General features: G+C 40.8%; 1 protein-coding gene across 1 annotated transcript in view; it reads right to left on the reverse strand.

Moving 5' to 3' along the window:
* Positions 1-7,704: 7,704 nt before the first annotated feature.
* Positions 7,705-16,670, reverse strand: part of fgf22 (fibroblast growth factor 22) — a 28,715-nt gene continuing 19,749 nt past the window's right edge. Inside the window, exons 2-3 of the mRNA XM_032526891.1 lie at positions 11,241-11,344; positions 7,705-9,672 (exon numbers count right to left, since the gene is read on the reverse strand). Coding sequence (XP_032382782.1) covers positions 9,478-9,672; positions 11,241-11,344 — 299 coding nt within the window. The 3' untranslated portion in view covers positions 7,705-9,477. The remainder of the gene's footprint in view (positions 9,673-11,240; positions 11,345-16,670) is intronic.

Below are 16,670 nucleotides of genomic sequence, written 5' to 3' on the forward strand. Positions count from 1 at the left end.
CTGCTACTCTCAGTTCTTTTAAATCAAGGCTGAAGACCTTTCTTTTTGATGCTGCCTTTCTTTAAATTAATGCTCATTTCTTTCTTATGCTGCACTGTAACTTTTATTCTTGTGTTTTATGTGTCTATTTTGTTTTTAACTGTCTATTCATGTGTCTTATTGATTTTCAATGCTTATGACTTTTAACTGTTTGTACTTGTGTTTTATCTGTTTTAATGATTTTGTGTAAAGCACTTTGAATTGCCCTGTTGCTGAAATGTGCTATACAAATAAAGCTGCCTTGCCTTGCCTTGCCTATGTTGTGCAGCTACATGATTTTGGTTTGAAAAAGCTTGAAAAATCAAACTTTCTTAGACTTAGACTTAGACTTCGTCTGACAAACAGCAACAGTCTTGTGTTTCATCCCTTGTTTAGGGATGAAACACAAGACCTCTGAGGCCAGATCAATTAGAGTTCTCCGGGCTGCAAACACTGAGGCTGGTGCTGAGGCAGAAATGCATGACCGGATGGCAGAAATTACTTAATGGTGTGCTAGATTTACTGCATTGTTGTTGTATTTGGCTCATTAGTGGTTTTAATTGAAATGGCAGTCGGGTTTGAGATTGATCTATACTAACATCATATTTTACTCTGGTTTGACTCGTTCTCTTTGGCTTTGACCTCTTCTACTGATGTGGTGGACTGCCTCTGCCCTACAGAAGAAAACCTGTTGTTGGAGAACTGATGAATGTGAAATGAATATGTTGTGAGCTGAGGGAGCCTGCTCTGTAGACACAGACAAATTGAGAAATGATAGAGGCACTCTATCACTATCATGTGATTTCAAACCTTCACATAATGTGCAAATGTGTGTAGCCAAGAGGGATAAGTGATTGGTCTTTTAGGCCCATGACTTTGGCCGGCAGTTGAACTCCACAGTGTGTCTCATCACAGCTGTCTTGTTAGAATGCTCTTAGACTAAATTTTGTTACTGTTCCACAACCTTTCTACATGTGTGTCTATGGTAAAGAAGAATATAAATGTTGTTTGTTTGCTTGTTTTTTAAGCCCTAGTTTTAGCCAGGATTTGAGTGGAAGATTGTTCCCTCACAGACTCAGTTGGAGTGGATGTAGCCAGGTTGCCGGTATCCTGGCCTTTGACTAATTGTCTAATACAACATGCATGTTTTAATCAAATAAAACCTTCTCACCTGCTATATTTCACATATCCTAACAGGGAAAAGAAAGCAGATTCTGACATTGGTCATTAAAAAATAGTGTTTTTAAGGTAGAACATCCACTTCACCCATACATGCAGTGACAAAACACAGAGTCTGTCTGGCTTCACTGGCATGAAGAATTACTTCACACAGCAGGGCTTGAGGGGCAGGGTGGATAGGCTTTGGCACGGCAAAAACTTTGCATGAAGCGGCACTGACTTTGGTCTTTTCCCGTCACTAACAGCCAAAGACAACCTCATGATGTTGACTGGGACATGGGCCAACATGTGGTTGGCTTGCCTCAGCTGGCCAAACAATATTGGAGATGGTCTGTGCCCTTTCAGGCTGCTACCACCTTTTTAGTGATCTTCTTGTAATATTCTTAGACTTTATTTTGATTGATTATATTGTATATGTTGACAGTTTACAAGTCACAGGATGGGTGCAACCTTTACACTCTCAACAGCTGAAGCTGCATTAAATAAAGAGATCTATTGATGTTCGGCTTGTAGTGCCCTCACACCTGTCTCCAAAGACTAAGGCAACACTACACTAAGAGTGGAGCAATGGTAGATGGAATCATCCGGTTCAAGCATGCAGTCTTAAACATCTGTAATTATGTATTTGGCATTTCTTGTTATCTTCCTTCACCAAAGCCTTGAGTGTAGCATTGTGTGTCCTATGTCTTCATACCGGCCTCTAATTAAAATGTATTTAAAAATGTCAATTGCACATTATTCCTACTTTTTCTTTTTTAAATGTGTGCTCTGTCAAGAATTTTAGGATTGGTAAGAACATAAGGGTTGCATAAGGGTGTGTAGGGGATGTATTCTCTCTCTTGATGAAAGTTAGATGAGATGATGAGTACTATCTATCATCAGTATACTAAACTGAAGCTCCACCCAGAATAATTAGCTTAAGTTAGCATAACATTTGGAAGCAGGGTGAAACTGCTAGCCTGGCTCTGTCCTAAGTCAAAAAAGAAATCTGCTCACCAGCATCATTAATGTTCACTAATTAAAACATTACGTCCCATTTGTTTGGCCTTAGGTGTCCAGTGACAGCTTGAAACCTCTCTGTTTCATTGGACAGTTACCATGTTTCTATTTTTACACTTATTTTATAACTTAATTTATATCTTGCGTTGATTACTGAGCTTAAGAGGTGCTTGTAGGTGGATTTTTTGTCTTCTCATCCAACTCCTTACAAGAAATCCAAATAATCACATTTAATTACCTTTTTTGAGCCATAAAATTGAAAACCTGTTTGCACCAAAATAGCAAATTAGTGTAATACACATCTACACACTATAACTATCATGTGTGTCTGCAATCTGTCTCTCCCTTACATTAAACCCAACAAGTTATTCTTATTTTCTTCCTTAGTACATTCGTCTAATATAATACTCATGTTTCTTTTCATCCACTCATATTAGATTCACTCATTACTTTCTTTATTTTTCCTCTCATCCATTGTGATTAACAATCATCCCTCCGTCCACCTCTTCACCTTGTCCGCCTATGTCTTGCCCGACTGCAGGCATCCAGAGAATGTCCGACATGGGGTTTGGCCGGTCGGCACCACATACCAGCGGCGTGGCATGGCAGGGCTTTAGGGGAAATGTGGCGCATGTGCCACTCAGCAGCCCTGTCTAATGTCCAGTAAGTGGCTTCAGACACTAATCCACTCAGTGATGAGAAGGCCTCAGTCTGATGACTCTCCTGCAGGCTGCCAAGACTGTCGGTACACACTCAGGGTCAGATGGAGCACAATAACGACAAACCCGAGGCTTCAAAAGAGAATCGTTGCAACTTTATTGAAATTGCATTTCTTTTGCAGGTATTTGACTGTGATGAATCAATTTGTTCATGCTTTTCCTCTCTCTTATGAAATATTTATTTTCTAAAGGAGACTGAGGAGAGTGAACTCTGTTTGCTCTCAGATGAAGTAGAGGACATGTAAAAAGACAGCATGTGGAATTGTTGGAAGGATTTTCATTTTTGACAGAGCAATGCTAGCAGTAAGTGGTGACAATCATCTCATCAATTCAGGAAATCTTTTACCACTTTAAGCCTGATATTCTCCTTTGATTCCCTCTAAAGTAGCTCCAAAGTTGTAAATAAGATAAGCCGTCCTCACCTGGAAATTGGCTGTATGGGTCGAATGTGCAACAAACACAGGATCTTTACGTAGGAGACTAGAATTCGTGTCGCGTGAAACCACAAATCAACTGTCACTTTTGAAAACGCAATGACGTTGACGACATCACATTACGTCTTAATTTTAGTAGTTTTACTTGACACATTTTAAGCCAGTCCCTAATGTTTTACCAACCCCATGTATTTTTGTTACCTAAAGTTAGCTAATTCCGTGTCACATTGTTTACTATGTGTTTAAAATTGCACCCGTTGGGTGTTATGGAATGGTCACATTATAAGTTTTCACTGCGGTCACGTTTTAAGGTCCCCATGTTTAAAAAAGAGTAATATTGGGATTCACTGACAATCAACCTATTCTGTTGTTTAGCTGTGAGGATGTGTTGAAAAACATTTTTTACACTCAATTTGTACCATTACATCAAGTAGGAGTCTAGACATTTATTGCCAAAAGTGATGCATGACATATTTGGTATCTCTTAAAAAAGAAAGTTGAACAACGTTAAATTCTGAGACAGAAGAAAAAGACAGAAAGTAAAAACCCTTTTTTCACGTTGAACCATTTTCAACTTTTGAGGACTCATCTGTCCTTCAGTTTGCACCACCCTGGTTGAATATGCGTTTATTCTTACACACAACTTTTTATTGACCTTGCAATGCAAAATCACCTTGGGTTCTGTCTGAACACTGTGTAATGATACCCACCTGTATCCAGAAGGTTGGACATTTTAAATTCAAATTGCCTCTTCTAGTACCACAAAATCACTGTGTTAAAGATGGTATTTGTTTTAGATCCATCAATGCAGTGTCCGGATTCTGCTATTTTTTGGTCATTTTTGCACCACTTGAATCACTGAAATTGAATTTAGGACAAAACCCTGAATTGGTTCTGTATTCTCATGAATTTGGTCAAAAACATAGCATATAGCTGATAACCATACACACACATGCTCACAAACTCACATACACACTCATCCACCGTTCACCCTTTAGTCCATCCATTCAGCATTATAACTTGGGCTGTTTTTGTAACAAAACAAGGCCTAATCCTAAATTCAGGGAGCTGTGAATGTGCCTCAACAAGTGGCAGACAAATGAGAAGGATTAGCGAGGGCCTGTGAAAGAGTGAAAGGTTTGCCATTGATCTACGGTGGTCCTTTTCTCTTTCAGGGCCACTCGGTTTGAAAACCCCACTGAGTAAGAGCATACAGGGCCACTCCAGAGCCCCCTAGGCCACCGAGAGACACACAACAGCCACAATTAGTCTCAGGAGCTGTAATGGCAATTCAATAAGCGCTTTAAAATTGTGCCTTCGTCCGTCTGCCACCCCCAACCCCTCCCATCCCTCCTATTTTCGTCTACATACATAAAATTGGTATTATGAGTGGTGAGGAGCTCCTTTTTCCCACCCACCACAGTTCTTTTCAATCACTGTGAGAGAAAATGACCACACAGGGTTTCAAAGGTTCCAGAGGCTGAGGTTTGTTGTCGCTGAAGCAGCATGACTTGTGCCCCTGTAGATTTTGGCTAAGGCCCTCAAAATGGGCTCCCATTATTACTTTTTTCTGTCACTCAGCTGCAAATTAATTTTGAAGCAGTCAAAGTAACCATCTCTACAAACACTGTTTTTTGGGTCATTGAGAACACCTTCATCCAAGTAATGTTTTAATGTGCCGATGTCAAGATGTGCTGTGCCACATGATGTTTTAAAGGTCCTATATTATGCTCTTTTTCAGGTTCTTACTTGAAATTTAGGTTTCTACTAGAGCATGTTTACATGCTTTAATGTTCAAAAAACACATTCTGTTTCTCATACTGTGTGTCTGAACATACTTGTATTCACCCTGTGTCTGAAACACTTCGTTTTAGTGCCTGTCACTTTAAGCCCCCTCCTGAAAAAGCCCAGTCTACTCTGATTGGTCAGTGTTTCTAGGTCTTCCCTATCTGCGCTCTCTGCGGCATCATTTTTTCTATTTTTGTTATTGCCACTCTTCATTCTAACCCCAACCGGCCCGTCAGACGCCGCCTACCAAGAGCCTGGGTCTGTCCGAGGTTTCTGCCTAAAAGGAAGTTTTTCCTCGCCACTGTCGCACTGTTGCTTGCTCTGGAGGAAACTACTAGAACTGTTGGGTCTTGTAAATTCTGGAGTGTGGTCTATCTGTATAGTGTCTTGAGATAACTCTTGTTATGAATTGATACTATAAATGAAATTGAATTGAATTGAAATTGAATTGAATTGCAGCCGGGCATTATTTTTTGGGCTTTTCCGCATTTATTTGATAGGACAGCTAGTGAGAAAGGGGAGAGAGAGGTGAAGACCTGCAGGAAATCATCACAGGTCGGATTCAAACCCTGGACCTTTGTGTCAAGGCATAAAACTCTCAGTGTATGTGCGCCTGCTCCACCCCCTGAGCCAAGCTCCACTTTGACACCTATATATAGTCTATTGTGACATCACAAATGTACAGACGTCATTACAGCTTGTTTAAAGCCTCACTCGTTGCTACTTTTTTATAGTATTTATATATCAGCTTAACATGCTTTATATTAAAGACGGAAACAACAGTATGGGACCTTTAAGTGGGCAAACCTTTACAGCAAATTCAGATTGTGAAGAAGCCATTGCAGAGACGTAAAGACATGACGCTCTGTGCAGCCTACCAGGTGCTATCTGACAGACACTTTAGCAACAACATCAGTGCATGACTCACTCTCTTGGTCCTCTGCTTACACCGATCAGATCAAACACAGCCCAAACACCTGCGCCCCTGATATCAACACATCATGGCAGAGGAAGAGCTAGGGATGTCTTCTCGATGGCTGTCATTTCCATTCTCCTGGGCTCTCTTTGGGACATTCCTCGTTGATTTTGCACATTGTTTGGGTTTTTCCTTTTGCTTCGTGATCAAAGGCCAAAGCTTTTGATCAGGACTTCCAAAGGATCCCTCTTGTTTTGCTGGCGAGCACACTGACAGGACAGTGGTGGAGCAATGATAATTACAGCTCCCATTTGGTGTCCTTGGAACTGGCACCAACAAGCAGTCGCACCCTCAGGCCAAGAAGAAAGGAGAGATTCTTGGACGGTTAAAAGAGGAGAGAGCAGAAGTAGAGGAGAAAAGATGGAGGACACACTGACAAAGAGCCGAGTCAATCGAGAGAACAGGCAGAAAATGGGATTACTTTGTGGCGTACATGTTTTAGTGTGTCTGTGGCTGAGGGTTGGATAACGATCATGTATTCAGAAACACCTGTAAAAAAAACCAACCTGAAATGTATTGATTTTTGAACAGTAGTTTCTTAATACAAGAATAACTGGATATTTATATTGTATATGCTATGTCTGACATGGGAAGAAAACATGGAAGAAGTGCCAGCTCGATATCCTGTACAAAAACAGCAATGTGTTGCTTAATGGGGGGCTACTTCTTTGTGGAGTCTCCCCTGGTTGTCGGGCAACTGGGCATTTTTACACTTAGGCATTTGTACAAGTAAAATGAACAAGACGTGTTTCGATCAGTGAGCTTTCGAGGTGTTGATTTTGTCATCATTGGACAGAGACCAACCAGCTGTGTCCAGTCTTTGTGCTAAGCTAAGTTAAGCAGCTTCATATCCAGTGTACAGACATGATAGTGGTATCAATCTTTTCATCTAACTCTGGGCAAAAGCAAAGTAAGCAAATAATCGTATTTTCCAAAATGCCACGCTTTTCCTTTACATTACATGACTATATTTCACAATTTAAACATAACAGCATGTAGTCGTTACTTTTCAAAATGTAACAATTCCTCAAGGGTGCACAGCTGAGGACAAAGACATTTGCATGGCAACAGTACTGCCAGACCCCCCATACTGATATTTGTGTCCTGTACCCAGAGCTTTGGAGCTAAGCTACAGTGTGACTTCACGCCATTCTGACCAGATATGTACCCCATCACAGTAATGTCACATTATGACAGTCTGAAAGGTTGGCCTTTATTCACCCCAAAGAGCCACTATTCATCCCTGGCTCTCCTTTCTGTTCACTGAAAAGACGAGTGGCCTCCTGTGCCACTGGAGGGCTCGTCTGTGTGGAAATGACCTCGATGCTCGGGTGCATAGTTCATAACCGCGGACCTTTCATCAGGCATGGGGAGGTCCTCCACATCAACGCCTCTCCTGCTGTGAGTTTTGTCATGATCATGATGAGGAGGCGGATTATGTCGAAGAGTTTAGATGGATATGTTACAAACAATTAACAATCAGTGCCATGCACAAGACAAGATTAAAATGCCATTTTTGAACTTCATAATTTTTGAGACATGATTTTAAAAGGGCTTGCCAGCATTAGGAAGTGAGCCATGTCTGGTGATTTATTCACATTTTTTATTGATGTTTATCTAATTCAGCATCGACCAAGGCACTCAAATGATTTTATTTTGCTGAAATAAATCTAAAGACAGTTTGTTCTGAAACTTATATACAAACTACCATTACTGGCCTACAGCTGACACTGTTTATGATAAGTGGAACACAAATGTACCGATACCCAGTACCATACAAAATGTGCTGAATATGGACTTGAATGCGAACACTTTTTTCCCTTCTTTTTTTTTAACAGTATGACTACAATCCAACACAAAAAAGTTGACAATTACAATAAACATCAACTTCCAACAGTTAAAGAGTACAAAATGTTTTAAATATATTAAATGTTCTATTAGCCACAGCCTTGTTGTTGAGAAAATGTTAGCAAGATTTAACCGAGAGGCAGTACGTAATAACCATTTACTATTGTGTATATGTGACATCTGCTATGGCTGCTATAATGCATTAAATGACTCAAAACGATTCCTAATCTATTAGCTGTGGGTTGTTGAATGAGAGAAGCCGTCGGACAGAAGCATGCAAAACATACAAAGGTCATCTCAGTAAATCCAGCATGTTATCCCAGTAGTTAGCTTAGTTTCTGTTAAATCCTTGTCATATAGTATGTAGACAATTACTTGTATCAATGTGTCTGAGTCTGTAGAGATTTTCATCTTCTCTGTTCAGTTCAGGTAAAAGTCAGTGTCTCTTATCCAGTAGTGTCAGTACAGTATATCCCAAGCAACAGTAAAATATTGGATTTGTAGCAAGATTTTTTTTAGAAATACTGAGGGCAATTGTTCATTAATTATTTGGATTTCTCATGTTATATTTTAATTATATAAGCCCTCGTCATAAATCAAATTTTGCTAGAGAAATACAAATTTTATTATTCATGTATGTACTTTTGTTGGCCTGAAATTGCTCCTTAGCCTTACAAAAATAGCACATATGAAACGCTATATGTGAATTCAGTGTAATGCTCTTTCCCGTGTAATAAACCATGTACCATGTGAATTTATCATTATGTGAAATGGCGTTGCACATGTAATATTAAATGTTTATTTTTTTGCATATAACATTATAGATTTCCCATGTAAAACAACCAAAAATCAATCAATATGGGAATTTTTCAAATGTGAAACGGTGGTCCACATGTGATGAAGATGAGAAATATGTTTAACATGTCATACATCATAAAAGTTGAATTGTAGAGTGTGACCCCCAACCCACCAAAATACAGAGCACGTCAGTGTTCCTATGACCCTGATTTGTAGCTATTTCAAATTTTCTTCTTTTATGTTTTAATAGCAATACTTAAAATCAAAATGTAATTTTTCCTGTACCAGATGCTTCTGTTCCTATTTAGCAGACCATCTAAAATAAGCTAAGTAACAAATCAGGGAGCCAAATTTTGTTGTTTCCAAGCAATGCTGTCCATTTTCAGTCCTCTCACAGCCACCCAAAGTCACCCAAACACCGCTGTACATGCAGTTCAGACACACCGAAAAAATACTGTAGCCAGACGGATGCCTGAAGATAGTATAATTCTACTGCATATTTTCCTGTATTACTGAAAATAGTTAGAAAATTGAGAAAATAACTTAAAAGTACATATTATGCTAACTCTACAAAAGTTACAACCCTCAACAAATATACATTTATGTGACAGGAGAAATGGAGCAACAAAAATAAAGATTGCCGTCCTGACTAGATCAACGCTAGTGTGAGGAGGCAGGCGAGCCAGCCGGTTGCCGGTCAGAGTTCAGACGTGGGCAGCTAGGAGGGGAGCATGGGCAGGAAATGAGTGGACGGGTGTCTTCGTCGAGCCTTGTGACCTCGCCGTGGCTTCCCCCGCCCGTTCAGCGAAACAAACATCTGCCTGCCACCATGCTTCCAACGGAGGGAGGCGTATGTGTTGTAGCCGTTCTCCTCAATGCGCTCCTTGAACTTGCAGCTAGGGTTGTACTTCACCTGTGAACAGGGGGAGACAGACAGAGAGGTTAAAGAGGCTATAACAGATTAGGGAAAAGCTAACGACTGACTGCTATTCCTGCTGTGCTGTACTAGGCCAGTTTCCAAGAACTGCACAAAGGTTAATGTCTGTTTTTGCAGTAACAGATTTCCCAGGTGTTTGTAGTTTTTGCATTGTTTGTTTGTTTAAGGCCCCAAGAGAAGTTATAAGTCAAAGTCATAAGTTGCCCAAATTGCAATAAAACAGCATTTTTGTCCAGCCATGCAGATAGTTTTGAGCTTCTGAAACCTATTTTCTATCAACTGCAGTTGATGTCAGTTTGTTCTGCTCAAAGTATTGAAGAAATAAAACCCAAAAGCAACATGCAACATGCTTCCAGAAACAATGTTCTGGTTACTCGCAATAATCTACAGGGCACCACGGTTAGGTTTTCATTGGGACCGATCTCTGAAAACTGAAAATTATCCCAATGAGTCTGTGAAATATCCTCTGTAACTGGGGCATTGTTGCTGTAATGAAACGTTGCTATTTTTGAATGTTTTCCTTTAATGGCTTCAGTTGCAAAAACAAAACTTAAAACTCCTAAATACCTAATAATACTAGGCATAAAACCAAACATAATGAGAATAAATTGGGTGAACAGAACGCCGAATGTACTCAAAATAACCAAAAGGGACAAAGTTGTAAATAAAAACACCTTTTTTAATTAACAATTAATGTTAAGTTCATTAAAAATCCTTTTTTCTAGTTTTATGTCTACAGGTATATGATCTGGGAAGGTAATCCAACAGTCAGCAAAGCCACTTTTCCATGGGTGGTTACCACTTCTTATCAGTTTGTCAGAGTCTTGAAAGATATTGTAGTGACAAGCTGCATTCCCTTTTCCAGATTATTATCGTGATGCTATAATGAGCCTCTGTTTGTGATAGGATCAGGATAGTATGAGCATGGCGTGATTCTCCTGCCTTTTTTCGTATTATGGGAGGTTTCAGGCCTGGGTCCTCAGATCTGTTTACGTCTTATTTACTGTGTTAGCTTGTTGAAGGCACTTCTCTTATCACCGCTGCTGACTGATTACTTGTCCCTGATTTCTCCTTTTCCAAGATGTAAATACATGAGCTAGACACCACACACGTCACGTATGATGTGTGGCGGAATTTAACAAAGACAGGTGATTACTTTTTAAAAGCTTGCTGTGTCAAACAACAATTGCCAGATGGCACGCAAAGACTTTTAAAGGAGCCCAGCTGGCTCTTTGTCATAGCTGGTCAGGTGTCTTTTCTCTGCTATTTATTTTGACAGTGGAACAAGCCAACTCAAGCTGCAGGTATCATCAACCTTGGCGCAGGTGTACAGCGATGATTGATTGTAACACTCTGACCTTTCTCTGGACTTTACCACCAGAAGATACCCTTCACTTCAGCCAAATCAAACATTCGTTTGGGTGTGCAGGCACTCATTTGGGACCCCTATACATATATTCCTCCCTTACCCTCACCACACTCCTCCCCTTCCCAGCCATCCCATCTTGACCTGCAGAAACAATGTTGCCAGGTTGTATACGCACCGATCCAAAGAGCGTGCCTTTCTTGGACATAGCTAAGTACAGCCCAGTGCTGACAGATTTGATGGCAACAACTCCCACACTGACAGATCGGATTTCCATCAGGCCTGGAAAATAAAGAGGGAACAAGAGTCTGGGTTAGAAACATCTAGCTTTGGGAGTTTCCCCATCAAAAGCCACTCTATCATTAGCGATTAGGATACCAGACAGCCATATGCTCTGGGTGGAGTGGGGGGGTAGGGGGTTTGAGAACCTAGAGGAAAAAACACACATACACAGGACATGCACAATGGCCCGAGAGAGCTCTCTCTGTGAGAAGACCAGTTAAGCTCAGAGCATTTGGAATAACAGGTTAATATTTGATCATGTCAGAAATTATTATCATTTTCTCATAATAGCTTAATTAAACAACATATTACATATGCACCCCAGTCTCAGACCACATCCTGAACCATATAAAATGTGTAAAATACACTGTTGCATGCACAGTGTCTGATTCTGCATAATGTTATTCTGCGTTGCTGTTGCAAGCCTCCTGACTCCAGATGTGACACCCCTTTCCCAATGATGCCCCGTGTTGTTTACTAAGGGACACAAAACTTGTGTCTGCTGGCCACTTAAGAAGCCTCTCCAACTCACTTCACCCCATGAATAAGCGGGCAAGCTTGCAAGCTAATTGTTTCCTCTGGGCACTGATTGCAAACAAGTCCCATGTGGCTCACTCTTGATCTGGTTTTTGTCTGCATACAAAAATAAAGGCACGCACCCATTGTCATGACTACAACAGGGAGATGTTTTGGAGGTGACCTGAGGGCTCACCACTGTGTTCTGAATAGCAGCTAATTGCTGGAGATGAATCTCTCTTTTGGATGATATTTTTTTCCTGCTTTATTTGCCCACTTACACCTTCAAAAGCGCCCTGATGTGGCCTGCTATCTGATCAGAGCACGAAATCGTCTTTTTTGCACCCCTGAAAACCAAGCATGTGCAGAGAAAACATGCAATGTCGCTGCTCAAAGGCTAAGCACTACAGGATATTTGTGAAAAGGGGATTGTTGGCTTTGGATAGATGCTGTAAACATAGCACCAGATCAAGGTGCTGAAGGACAGAGGAACCCAAAGCTAGTGGGAAATGAAGGAGTCATAAAAGCAGCAGTGCGCCACTGACCACCCAACTGACCAACCCCCAGTTGCTTCAGTACAACCACCAGTCTTGTGCAGGGCAGTGACTGACTTCCTGAGCAGGTCGCTGGCTAAACCCATGCAGCAATGAAAAATAAACGCAGGTGCTACTTTGCCTGCACTGCAGTTTTTTTCTACCTACTTATTCGTGCAAATCCAGATTTAGTTTGGAAAGAACAGTAAAACTGAACTTGGCACAAAGGATCGACCGAATACGTTGTGAATATTTAAAATAACGAGTTATGTATTTGTTTTAGAACAGGCTTTAAAAGATAGGTTCACTTTTTGTTTTAATTGAGTAAGTATTCAAAATTTCGTTGTTTGTTAAAGCCTTTTAGAATAGCACATAGAAGCAGAACCAGAACCATACTAGGTGTGGTTTGGCTAAGGCCACACATTTAACTTGGTTTAAATTTAGGGAAAGATCGTGGTTTGTGTAGAACTTGTTTAAGTGTTAAGTGAAGGATTGTGGTCATGTGATCAAGCATGAAAAAAACAAACGTTGACTGTGGGTGGGAAAAGAGGAAGCAAACGTCAATCTCCCGTGATGTTTTGTTGAGCCACTCATCCACGCAGACCTTTTCGCTCTACAATGTCACCTGACTTCCTTCCTACCTTAGTTCCTTAACTACTAGAGGTCTTCCTTACTTGGATGTGAACAGATGTTGTTTTGGGGCTCAACTGCTGCTATTTTTCTTCTTGGGAAGACGGCCTCTAATACAAAATTCAGATGGTGTTAGGTGCACTGAAAGGGTTTTTGATTTGCTACAATTGCACCGGGCGGGAAAAGGGATCCATTTCTGACGGAATTTGACATGAAGAGATGGAACAAAATCCACAGTCCTCACTCTGTGTCTCTTCATGTTTGATCTGCCAGTGTTTCCGTGTTAAGAAGTGGACGGATAGTGGAGAAAGAGCGAACTGAAAAGATTGTAAATTGGGTAGAGGCCCACTTGATTTGATTAACTCAGACCAAAGCCTCGTGTTGGCTTCGGCTCAACTTTAGAATGCAATTTTCCTGACTGTGGATTTTGTAATCACATTGTAAAGGATCTCTTTAGAGCCAGCATGGACAGGAGCAATCATAACAGCGACCATAAACTATTTCAGTATACAAAATATAAGTATTCAAAACAGACATCCCTTGTAATCCTTTAAAATCTTGTGACAACTTACATTGTAAAGACGTCAACACACACACACAATCTCCTATTCTGATACTGAACAAAGGTGCTATTAACTTTACAGCGCCGCTGCTAATGTCATCAGACTACTGTTGCTGGTTTCAAGGAGCACATCTAAGGGACTCTAAAACTTAAAAACACACATCTGCTGCTCCCATCACTCTAAACACGCAACTATCTCAAACTTTTTTTTTTTTTTTTTTTTAAATGTCCCCAGTCGTGCTTACCAAGTGAGGTCATCTACTTTAGGCACAGACACCAAGAACTACAAAGAGTAAAAAGCAGGAAAGAAAGGCCGAGGAAGGTAAACAAACACAAACTCCTGTTGAGTGTCTTTCTTCTCTGACAGGACCGTGTAAATGAAGGCCTCTCTCTGCTCGCCACAGCTGCAGTGTAGGGGGAATGCCTGAGTCAAGTCCATCCAGGTACCAGCTGCACCCCCATCATTCCTGCGCTGCCTCTGATCCCCCCGAGGAAACATTAACACTTTGATGGCAGCCTCGTCTTTACAAGCGGTGTTTAGAAACACAGGGTGTGCTACGGTGGCACCTGGAGCGTGCAAGGGACTCATAAGCAATTAGCTGAGACCCCGGCTGGTGATTGGAGCACTGCAAAGATTTATGGGGGATTAGTCCAGGCCAATGAAAACCGCTGGTGCCTGAAAGTGGTGCCAGAAGATATTGCCATTATTTGCTGGTTTGAGTTCCAGGCACAGTAGGTGTGCTGGAGGGATGTTTGTCACATCTGAGACATTGCAAGGAGTTGTCAGTAGACAGTAAAAAATCTGCTTTTGAACGTTTAACACTAGAAAAAAACTTCATTACTTAAATAAATAAGAGTTGGAGGAGACTACTGGCCAATATCTGTCACAAAGTCTGTATTGGTATATACTGGTTTGAGTTCCAGGCACAGTACATAGGTGTGTTGGATGGATGTTTGGATGGGGTTTTAAATGTTCAAAATAGAAGAAAAAAACCTTTATTACTAGTTACTTATTACTTTAAAAAAATGTAGAATATTTGAGGAGCCCTATGGCTATTATCTGTCAAAACGTTTGTGTTGTCTTTTTTTCTCCTCTGGTCTCATTGGTACCCTACATGTCCTTTTATTTATACATGCACCAGCACACACAAACAATCTGAGGACATGAAATGGGGATTCCACTTTGTCTTGAGGAATCACTTGGGCTGTGGACGCTTGACCACACATCTATAAAGACCAGTTGGATCCATATAACTCACAGTCAGCCCTTTGAAAAGTCACTCCATTGTGTTCAAGGCCTGAGAAATCAGAGTGAGGTATTTCAAGCTATTAGAGGGGTTGAAATTCAAAGGTAACCTACTGGATGGAAAGAATGACTGTATACTGAGTTTAGAAACATGGTGTAATATTGAAACAGTTTTATAGAAGCATACATTTTTGACTGAAACTGTTAAATGTTGTTTTAAAAAAAACAGTCTTTCAGAGATTTGATTATTGGTGGATCTTTAGAAATCCTTAAACAATTTATTATGACTTTTTAGCCCCATGCAATCCAACTGAAATTTAGATAGGTCCCGCCTCTGAATATATCAGAGTTTTTTTTTTACATTTTTAAGTCAATTGTTAAAAACTCTCCACAAACAAGCCAGAATATCTTGGTTGCTCTATTGATATTATCATTATTCTACTGTAATAGTTTACTGAATAGTAGTATGTTCAGAGAAAATGATTCACTCAAATCAAGTGTTTTGGAATTGTGACAAAGTTTCATTCAAAAACTGTTTCAAATCTTTTGAACAATATCACAATTAGAAAGAAGGGAGAGAAACAACGGAGACAAATTCGTTCTTTGTCCTTGGGTCGCATTGGAAACCGAAGGTCCCTCCTTCTCCGTGTCCTGCTGAGCAAGTATCAACCGATGGCCCCATTGAGCTCATGAAAAAGGTGCTTTTGGCTTCCCACTTGCAATTGGCAAGATCTCTTAACCTTTGACATGTTTTGGCTGGGACTGTCAATAAGCTCAAGCTGCCATTACAAGCAAATCCTGCACTATACATGTCTAGTCAACTGTGGACTTGCCATTTATGTCTCCTCTATGGGAATTTTAAAAGCATTGAAAAAGTCTTTTACCAAGTCTTTTTTTTTTTTTTTTTTTACTCTTTCTTTTCTTTCCGTCCCCCATTTTTTGGACGTTAGCCCAACGTCAGATCATTCAAGCCTTTTCTGACTTTGAAAAAAAAGGCAGAAAGGAGAGAGAGAGAGACACTCTCACGGGGCTCCCTTTTGTCAGACTCATGGTATGGGGGAGGAGGATGGAGTGAGTACAGGGAGAAGCTGCTGGTTATAAGACGGGGGGGGGGGGGGGGGGCTTCCAATGGCTGCTCTCCCGAACAAGTCTTTGTTACTCACCTGAGAGGTGAAGAGCTAGACAAGATCTTATTAATGATCCTGCGGTCTGAATGGAGCTCTACAAAGTGTGGCAAAATGGCTCCTTTCATCACACATTTCAAGTAAAAAAGAGTGAAAGTCTGAGTAAAGAGAGAGTGAGAAAAGGAGAATTTTCTGGTCCTTTCCTCCTGTCTTCTTTTTGTTCCGTTTCCCAGGTCTTTAATTTCTTGGGTTGCCCCCTTGAGCAACCCTCCATGGCTCAGTGCTCGACCAGAGCAGAGCCTGGGAATCTTGGAGTTCCTGCTGCGCTCCTGCTCTTGATTGACACACCTTTTCAATTATTTCACAGTTTGCTTGCTTTTTAAAGGAAGAGGGCCCTGTTTTTTATTTTTTCCCTTCTGCCCTCCTTTTCACAACACAAGCTTTTCATGTCGGGTCTGGGCTGCCGGGCCTAATGGCTGTGACCAGCACCTTTGATCTGCCATGACCCTCTCGAAGGGTCTGGTAGTGGGCGAAGCAGTCGCCTGTGTGTATCAGCGCTGACAAAGGCTGCATCACTCACTATTGCTTTAAACACCTTGAGAGATTACCGTGAGAACAGGCACTCTTTGGAGGCCGTCACAGGTGGTGTGATATAGAAACATTAACCCTTGAATGTACAGTAAAAAAAATACACACATATATTATTTGGTGGAGA

This window comes from Etheostoma spectabile, chromosome 9 (genome assembly GCF_008692095.1).
Source record: "Etheostoma spectabile isolate EspeVRDwgs_2016 chromosome 9, UIUC_Espe_1.0, whole genome shotgun sequence".
In the NCBI taxonomy this organism is placed as follows: domain Eukaryota; kingdom Metazoa; phylum Chordata; class Actinopteri; order Perciformes; family Percidae; genus Etheostoma; species Etheostoma spectabile.